This window comes from Zootermopsis nevadensis, unplaced genomic scaffold (genome assembly GCF_977971745.1).
Source record: "Zootermopsis nevadensis isolate Lab colony 2312 unplaced genomic scaffold, Znev_1.0 Znev_ptg000024l, whole genome shotgun sequence".
NCBI lineage: Eukaryota > Metazoa > Arthropoda > Insecta > Blattodea > Termopsidae > Zootermopsis > Zootermopsis nevadensis.
In genome coordinates, this window is record NW_028259156.1 from 16372186 (window position 1) to 16382227 (window position 10042).

General features: G+C 35.1%; 1 protein-coding gene across 2 annotated transcripts; it reads right to left on the reverse strand.

The window, feature by feature from the left end:
* Positions 1–771: 771 nt before the first annotated feature.
* Positions 772–7305, reverse strand: LOC110838504 (poly-glutamine tract binding protein 1). 2 transcript variants are annotated; one of them, XM_022081767.2, is made up of 6 exons: positions 7187–7305; positions 5094–5257; positions 4342–4517; positions 3074–3266; positions 2154–2305; positions 772–1317 (listed from the first exon to the last, which is right to left on the reverse strand). In XM_022081767.2, the coding sequence occupies exons 1-6, from the start codon at positions 7236–7238 to the stop codon at positions 1134–1136; spliced, it is 921 nt and encodes a 306-aa protein (XP_021937459.1). In that variant the 5' UTR covers positions 7239–7305; the 3' UTR covers positions 772–1133. The 2 variants fall into 2 exon arrangements, with proteins under 2 accessions (XP_021937459.1, XP_021937458.1); XM_022081766.2 differs by lacking the exon at positions 7187–7305 and adding an exon at positions 6116–6312.
* Positions 7306–10042: the final 2737 nt, after the last annotated feature.

The following is a 10042-nucleotide window of genomic DNA, read 5'->3' on the forward strand; positions in this document are numbered from 1 at the left end:
GGGGCAAGAAGAACCATGGAACAACCTTAGTCATAACTAAAATGGCATTCTTCTTCTAACATTCTTTCCATTTTATATGGGTCAATGCATTAATTTCCAATTTACCTTACTCACCCACAATCTTTCTTTTCAATCTCTTTCCTCCTCTTTCCACTCATTTTGATGTACTCTAGAACCTCGCTTTATCATTTTGTTCTGCATCACCCCCACGAGTATCGTTCCTTCAAACTTTGATACTAACGCATTCTCAGTACTCTCATTCGATGCATTCTCTTTATATTTCTAAACTATTGTAATAATTTCTATTCCTATTAAGATTTTTTTTTTTTGATTTTGGCCTCTCTGAACACTTTATGAAAATTCTATCCCATTGTTTCCCTTTCAATATTTCTAAAAAATGTCATATTCCTTTATTGATTTGTGCCTTTGTTTCTCTTTACAAAGATCCATGTTATGGTGTTAAATGTAAAAGTTTTTTTAAATTTACTTTTTTTAAACCTGTTCAACATTATTCCTCATATAATTTCAAACTATTTTTAATTTACTTCACTTTCCAAATATCTATGTCCACTTCTCTAACGAGTGTTGATGATAATGTTCTTTTGGATTCTGGCATGATGTGGTCTGGTTGGTTGATGCCAACATTTCAGAGACATGTACTGTCTCTATCTTTAACGCTGAGGTGACAATGCTGAGAATGAGAAGGATTATATAGGATGGCAGGAAGGTAAGTCTTAATGAATGGGCCAATCAGGATGGAATTACAAAACGTTCAACATTTTAATTTATTTTAAATTTCCAATAATTATGTTTCTGTTAAATTACTCATAAATAAAGAAATATCTCCATTTATACTACTTAAATTAAACAATAATGAAATACAAATAGTACCACATTCATATTATAACACGTATCTGTGACCAATGTAAAATTAATTTTAAAAAGGGGAAATTAATTCTCAAACTCTAACTAAGACGACTGTATTTACTCATAAAACACTGGTTCCACAGGGATATAAAATGCAGTTTGTACGACACCAAATTCGTATGCAATAATCACATGCTAATATTTCCTGTCTTATGTCGTAATGATGTGCAATTTAAGCTCCGACATTTAATTTACATACTGTATGTCTACTTCGGTGGTAGTTCTGGATGCATTTTTGTCTTCTCTGAATGAGGTTTGCTCTTGGCATTTGCTCGAAGCACAGCTCCAGGACTTGGATAAGGTCGCATCTGGTATAGGGGTCCCGCTGCTGTTGTGTCAGCACCAGTTTTTGCTTCATTCTTTTTCCCCAAACCAGTAGACCAAGTCCCTCTACAAAAATAAGCCATACATACCTATTTGCAATAATAAAAACAAAAAACAGAGCTATCAATCAGTAATGTAGAACCAAATCAGCTGGAAGTTGGGTATAACTCATTTAGCATAGTATTGAACCAGAATACAAAAGGATATTCGTCAAGTGAAAAATATAAATCTATCTACAAAGACAACAGGCCCCATCCTAACAGAGACATCTGAATCATTTCACATATCTCATGCCTGTTTCATATTCAGCAGATCACCATACTGAATCTAAGTCAGCCCTCCAGAACAATGACAGGACACACCTTAAATTCACATCCTTTACCCTTCAATATTCATTCATTTGACACTATACACTCTAATCCAGTGGTATTAACCTGGGGTACGCGTACCCCTGGGGGTACGTGAAATTTAAAACAAATATATATATATTATTTTATGATAAACACTGAATAATCATTAATGTAATTTATTTAGTTTATTTTAGATGTAGATTTTATACTATGTATAACTTGAATTATACACCTACAACTTTGGGGGTACAAAGTTGAAGAGAAATTATATCTGGGGAATACACGAACCAAAAGGTTGAATACCACTGCTCTACGCAACTGAGTGTTGTGAAATAAACCATAAAAAAATAAAAAAAAAATAAACATAATCCTAATAAGGAGACTGTCTTTGTTTCCATGATTTTCCTCAATAAGTCCACACAAATGCTTGCATATTTCTTTAAAATATGATATGACTATTTCAATCCACATCCTTCCTAAACCATCATTAATTATCCTATCACAAGGCACTATATAAACTAATGCAATTCTGAGTACAGTAAATGGTGTTACCTAGGTGTGTCTGAATATGCAGCTGGATCCATTGGGTCAATGTCATTGTCTCTAACTTTTGTGCGTCCCTTTGCTCTATGTCGTTCTCTCGCTTCTCTTCTTCTTTCCTGTTCCTCTCTTCGCTTTTCTTCTCTTGAATCTTCATCACTTGCCTACAGCACAATGCAGGTTAGTAAGCATTACAAACATACTCACCATGTACATGGCACATTTCAAGGTTCAAAACAGAAATACTTAATTGTACATTGTGAAAATTATCCATAAATTCTAACATGAAATAATGGCAACTTAATGAATTTATGGATTGTTAAAAGAATAAGTTGGAATCCACATAAATTACATTTAAAGGACTTGGAGACTACAAAGTGACTAAGTAGCAAATGAGACAGAAATGTCTCTCCTCATTTGTTTCACTTTCCTGCACCTTGCCTGTCAGTTCCCACAACCCACCTTTTCCTCACACGGATCAGGGCAGATTTATCTTGATAAGGCTACACTAACATGTCACTAAACTATTTACCTAGCCCAGAATGAAGTCCCACTAACAGCCAAGTAGTATTTGAGTTTATTATTTTTGCTACTCTTATGTTAAGAGTTGTATAATTTTTCTCAGAGTATCAAATTTTGAGAAAACACCCACATTTCTTAGATTGTAAATTGTTAAGAAGTATCATCTAAATTAATTTCTTACAGCAGCAATACCAGAAGGAAGAAACAGCTAACTGACATCAATTTTCATTTAATAATCAAGCAAATATAAAGGAAAAAAATTACAATTTATATTTACCAAACAGCCAGATTTCTTACATTAGAAATGTGTTAGAGACAGTGCAAAAGTCATTACCTAATTCAATTTCTCTAATCATACATATTTTACAGCTATTATGTAATAACATTTTCATTCCTTTATAAAAACAAACCTCTCCATCATCATCCATGTCACTTTCTTTATCATCGTCTTCTTCTTCATCGTCTTCATCATCATCATCAACTTCAGCCATGTGCATTTCCTCACGAATATGTGCAGCTGATTCAGAGATAACTGCACGAGGATGTCGAGGAGACAGCCATGATACAGCATCACTCTCAGTATGCCAGTAATAATAGCGACCACTGGAAATTTAATATTACAATAATTACACTGTTTTTTTCAATCTCACATTTAGTGGTGTTAAGAAAATACAAAATACATCTGTTAGTTGGTATTCTTATCAATCCATCTCTCCAAATTTAATTTAAGGGTCTAAATGAAGCTCTACATAACATTTTTTACTTCTCTGATATATTTTAATAAACTTGGCACCTAATTATAATTATACAAGTATTGTGCATGTTTCACTCACATTAATTCAGTTGCAGGACCATATTACTAAAGGGCCCAAAAGAATGTTTTGAATGTATCTTATGTTTAATATGCCTTAAGTTTCTGGTAACCACTAAACACACAAATTATACAATACCTTCACAAATTAAGCTTAATTCATAAAAATCACTACTATGATGATGATGATGATGATATAACAACAACAATGCCTATTAATTGCACACCATCAAAACTCCTACATTTCAATCATTATGTCCACCAACTTATGAAGACTTGGATAATTTTAAATCCTTCTATTCAGGGTCACAGTTAAAATAAATGCACATGGGCTATTACTTTGATTTCTTCAACACAGATGCCATGTCCAAACAGAATGCACTTTTTTAATGCCATCCCCAAGTCTGCATTTGTTCATGTACATAAAAATTATATCTGCAATAAAACGGAAGAACTGAGAGCAACATTGGTCTAACCAACACTTAACTTACGTAAATAAATTTAAACATATTTTCTCTAATTCCACCTTGTAAGATTCTGAGAGACTAAAAGTTAAACAAACTACAAGTGGCTTCATCCACATCTATACAAAAACAGAGGGTGACAGTGAGATTATATCCTTTCCAACTTCATGGGTCAGACAAAGACATGCTCCCAGCAACAGTGGGTAATAAACCTTAATGTAACAGGACTTATGAACCAGACAGTCAAGTCAACCAGCCAACTGTAAGCAAATAAGACTATGAATATTATCACACAAACCATTTTAAAAAACAATAATGGATACAAAAATTATGTAAGTAAATATGGAAAATTATCCAAATCAAACATGAACTACACTGCAATGCAATTTCAAATGTAACTTACGTGCCAGGATCATACACTTCAACCCAATTTTCTGGCAATGGATATTTTAGCAGCATTCTCTGTTTCTTGCGCATGTAAACTGAATCAGGTTCAACAAAACCCTGTTCCCACTTCTCTTCACAGTATGCTGTGCATTCATGGTAGATATTATATTTATTAGGACAACCAGAATAACCCTGTGGCATAATAAAATATTTCTGATTACAGTTATGTACTCATGACTGTTAAATAATCTGTTCTAACTTGTAAAATCACATATTTAGGTTACTTGACATCACAGCACTAACAGAAGTGTACATAGCAACAAGTGATATTAATGCTGAGTTATCTGAAATGGTTGATTTCTATTCTTGAACACTGAACTAAAAAAACAAAATGTAAAAAATTAATCTAAAGTAACATTACCTAAATTTTGTAATGTACTTTCCTTCATAACAGATATAATAGTTACGCTGTCATGACTCAACACTGCCTCATTCAAGTCAAAGGGGTGCACTGTAATATTCATATACACCATCCCTTTCTTTCCCTATACAATACCCTGATATTTTATTGTAAAACTTCATGACTGGACACTGGACAGTATCACACAATATGGTATAACCATTTCCACAATCCTTCCAACAACATAAAAATTTTCCTCTTTTTCAGTCAGCCATACAGCATCCCTTCAGATTTTACCTGATAATAAAGCTTTGGCTAAGTTTATCACAGATTAAAATTGTAATGCCATGAAAAATCTTAATAGTTACCATTAACTTTTTCTCTAGGTTTCCCATGAAATCATCCACATAATCAGAATCATTCACATTGTTGTTAATGGTGTCTTTCTTCTGGTTATCATAATCCTCAGCAATAACTTCTTCCTCTTCTGAATTTGCTGGAAGAGTTACCACAGGGGCTGCAGTGGTCACAACTGCATACAGAGAATGATGTTAAAACTTTTACTTTATTTACTCTACTAGCATCACCTAAAAATGTTTCCTGTCCATTTTGTTCTCCTTTTAAAATATTACTTAACTTGGGACTGATGTGCTGGAGTGTTGAGAAAAGTTTTCACATACACACCAAAGTCTTAACACATTAGTAGTTTGTAACATGGGCTATTCTTTATCTTACACACAGCAGGGAACAACTGTATGTGGTGACCTGGATCTCTTTGGCACACATCCACACAACATAACATACTGCCAAAGTTATTTGAAAATTGGTATTTCTGTTCTTACTAGACCCAACACTTGAGTATGAGAACTTTGTGATTTATATAGATCTTTCAGCATTGTAGGACAGCATGACACAATAAGCTGGCCATGTAACTAGAGTGGGGAAACAAAAATGCAAATAGAATGTCAGATGAGAAACCTCTATTTAATTTAAAACAAGTTTCCCTATTGTAATGGCTTCATGCTTCAGTCTCGGAAATTCATTTTGGGAACTTCATGGCACTAGTGTCATTTATAGTATTAATAGTTTCTTTGTTTGTTTGCTTATCTTATATTTCTTTTGGAAATTAAACATTACTAATTTTTGGTTAAATGTCTATTACCACCCCATTATGGTAACCAAAAAACAAATGCACTTAATTTAGTGTCCTATATTGCTCAAGGTAAAAATAGACTGTCGTATTGATACTTTTACCTTGAGCAATTAGATACAATACAAATCATATCCAATCTCTAAACACGGTATATGAAATACTGCTTGAAATGTGCATTACGTGCAACAAGACCAATACAAGTGACAGAGGAAGAATTCAACATTACCTAAAACATACCTGTGGGATGGTTTTGAGCTTGAATTAAACCTCGCTTCGCCAATCGCGATACAAGGGCTGCTGGAAGTGGCATATTAAAAAGGTGATATGTTCAAACTGCATAAAATTTAACTGCTCCTACATCCATAACAACACACTACTTGCTCGCTTGTTTATAATTACACCACAGGCCATACGTCTCTGACAAAGACTACAGAAGCTTCTTTGCATTCAATAACCATACAAATGCAAGATTTGTGCGTACCATCTATCATGGAGTATCTATAATTTTTAAAATGTAGACTACAATATCGGTAGCTCAGTCGATAGAGAACAGTTCCACAAATTATTGTGTACCGACACTGGCACGACGCGAGACCAAACGGAGAACTCTGGAACTCGGGAGGCCCAGGGTTTGCACCTTGGCAAAATTTGTCAATTCATAAAGTCGCTTATGAAGAGAAACAATATCTAGATACTATTTTCAAAGTGATTTATTTTGTTCGCGAACAAAATGAAAATTTGTCGTTTTTAAGAAGATTTATGATTTGATGAAAGGCATTCACTTTCAGAAATTGCATTTCTAGCAAGTAGTTTAATCTTCGTGTACTTGTTAACGAGTTCAATTAATTGCTACAATCAATTTAATTAAACAGAAGTTAATTGAAATTAACACAATCATACATGATAGCTTTCTAGTGAACTGACCCTCAAGAAGGAAGTGTGTACATTCTTCCAAAAAGTTCATAACAAGATTATAGGGTGCCACAGTCCAGAAGATTGCAAGCCACATTTTAACCTCTGTGAAAACCTTAAATCTCAAATATAACTGCAATTCACATCGTAGGATATCAAAAATTTAAAGTGGCTCGCATTCAGCCAGTAATTTCAGTCGTGGCCGTTGCTTTTAAAACGTGGCCTTAAAAGTGAAGGCCAACTTACTGTTTTATTTTTCGTTGTGAACGCTTCTCAGTATTACAGCAATGAACATGTTTTATCAAGTTCATGTGGAGTGCTGATAACCGCTAACTTGTCGTCCTTCTATACCTAACTGCACAACAGTGTCAGAAGAAAATGGCTGTAATTACTCACCTGAAATAATAGATTTGTCCTGCACATATGAATACAAAGTTGTGTACATCATTTTTGACGTAAATACGTCTATAAGGAAGGGTTGTTCGGCAAAAAAGTGTAACGAAAAAGTGTAACAATGGTTACCTAGGGAACGTCGTCTGCTTACTCGGCATTGTTGTTACCTAGGAAACATTTCATTACATTACATTACATTACTTTACATTACATTCAGCTGTTCGCCACGGTGGTCTAGCGGTCAGAACACTAGCCTTGTAAGCCTGGGGTCCCGGGTTCAATTCCCGGTGGTGCTCAAATTTATAACTTGTGTTGGGCAAGGCCGTGGTCTAGGCATCACGGAGTTTTCCTCCTGGGGATTCCCCGGTTTCTCCGTGGCATCCCAACAATTACTCCACTCACACACAGAAGAAGGCAATGGCAAACCACTTCTGATCATCTCTGCCAAGAATGTATATATGTATGAGCAGGTCCCTGACAACCTGAAGAGGTTGGAAGGATCCTGTTCATAATATATGGACCTGTCGTCAGACAGAACACTACAAATTAAAAAAAAAAATCAACATTCAGCTACCACAGACCCATCTTAAGCGTAACTAATTCAAGTTAAATAAGCAATGTCTTAATCAAACTTTACTCAATTGTAAAGCATGTATAAAGGAAATATATTTAGAATAAAGCCAATATATAAACTTCCTTTCCGTATAGACGTATTTACGCCAAATTCTCCGGAACCGTGGTTCCACTGACAACTTTTGTCATCGTCTTTTATACCGAATGTTCCTTAAAATCAAAGGGACTAATTTTAAGTTTTTGTATGTTTTATGGTACGAGATTTGACATTCTCACAGCAGTGAAGATGACAATTTTGCTTTTTTGGGCTGTAACCCCGTCTGTACATACCAGCGGTTCGAAGGAACTTGACTTCTAAATCTTCAGGATTGAAGATGAAGGTAGTATGTTCCTCCAAAACGTTAGTATCTACCTCACACGACGTTATAACACATACAATGAATGCATTTATTTGTTTAAACACCAGCCTAATAAACTTGAAATGAGCAGTGTTAATGCTAATATGTATGTACAAAGGAAGAAATCATCTTGATTCACTTACAGGGTTTCAGCTTGAGTGTTTTATAGGTACCGAAAACACATTGCTTTCCCGGAAAAATGTATTAATTTTTCAAACACCTTGACGCAAAGATATCGTCGAACGGACATTTGAAAAACAATGTTTTGTTAGCATTCATGTTTTAAGACCCAGTTCTAGTCCATGGGTGCCACACTCGGCGGTCTCCGCAAAGAAAATTTAATTTAGAATGAAAGAAACTTTAATTTTCGTAGTAGCATAGTCATTATATCGCTATTATATCTTTGTGTAAACGATGTGAATCGCGAAAAGCGAAATGTTAAAAATACTATAATGCTGTGTTATAATTTTAATTGTTTAGTTAGTTTCGATGAAGTCTCGTACGCTAAATAAACAGTAATTACCTACATCTACCAACTATTTCGACACCCAATGTGTCCTAAATAGATATTTACATTATTTCACAAAAGATTGCACATTAAAATGCAATTATCTACGCGTCTGTATTTCCGAAATCCTGATTTAGATTAGGTCAGGTTAGGTTGGATTGTGGTGGTCCTGGTGAAGACCTGTTGGGTCCTAGAGTGCTGCTGAATTTTTCCTTGAAAGGGACCAGAGTGTGCCTCGAGAGGTCCTGAAGAGGACTTGCGGTGGTGCTGGAGTGATTCTGCTGCATAGATAGTCGTGGTTTGGTTCTGTAGAGGTGTTGGAGTGGTGCTGGAGAGGTTCTGGAGTGAAGATGGCTGTAGCATCTTACGGAAATTGCATACGAAACAGACCACATACAACCAATTGTATGAAAATAGAGCGGAGCACTACACGACGAGTTAACTAACACACGAGCTAGCTTCAACGTGTGGCACATATAATTTTTAAATTTGTAATTTGTTTATCTAATCTAATGCCGAGAAGTAGAGCTCGCCTTGAGTAGCCAGTAGTCGCTAAGGTAATCAAAAAGTTCCATACGTTTTATGGAAACAAAAGGTTCATCACATTGTTCACAAGAGCACTCTCTCAGTGTTAATACTATCATGCCATCTATGCCTAGGTCTTCCGAGTTATCTTTTTCCTTCAGGCTTTTCATTTCAAATTTTGCAAGCATCTCTCTCTCCTTCATACTCGCAACATGCCTCGCTCATCTCATCCACCTTAATTTGGTCATCCCAGTAATATTTGGTGAAGTTCAGATATCCTTAGGATGCCATTCTCTGTAATTAGATATGAGACCGATATTGATATTTCTATGTCATGTTTATTGCAACAGACTTTCATCTATTAAACTCTCGTCATTTTGGAGAAAAAGTCTAACATCTTGGCTGTCGTCTTTGTCTCCAACTTCAAGGAATGATGGCCCGAGCTTATATCACTTCTAATTGCCGTTAAAGCTTCAGACTTTACAAAATGTGTATTCTTTTAGACAACGCTTATGCCTATAATTAATAAAAAATATGAAACGAAGAGAGTGAGATATTTAATTTGAAGTGGTATTATTAGAATTAATTAAAGCAAGTGGCAAGATGTTGCACATTAAGATCTATAAGCTTATTCAGTTAATTTTGCGTAAGGAAGAGATGCCACAACAATGGAAGTGATCCATAATTATTCCTATTCATAAGAAGGGAGACAAGACTGAGTGTGGTAATTACCGAGGATTTTCTTTTCTATCAACCTCGTACAAAATTCTACCAAACACTCTTCTGGCGAGATTAACTCCATATGCGAATGAAATAATCGGGGATCATCAGTGTGGCTTCAGACGTATTCTCATT

What these genes read in the sequence shown, in the direction of transcription:
- LOC110838504 (XM_022081766.2), bottom strand. Translation starts at nt 6,188, where the DNA reads ATGCCACTTCCAGCAGCCCTTGTATCGCGATTGGCGAAGCGAGGTTTA. An exon ending in AGCTCAAAACCATCCCACAG is followed by an intron (nt 5,258 to 6,115) that starts GTATGTTTTAGG and finishes CTCTGTATGCAG; the next exon opens with TTGTGACCACTGCAGCCCCT. An exon ending in GAAGTGTATGATCCTGGCAC is followed by an intron (nt 3,267 to 4,341) that starts GTAAGTTACATT and finishes TTAAATTTCCAG; the next exon opens with TGGTCGCTATTATTACTGGC.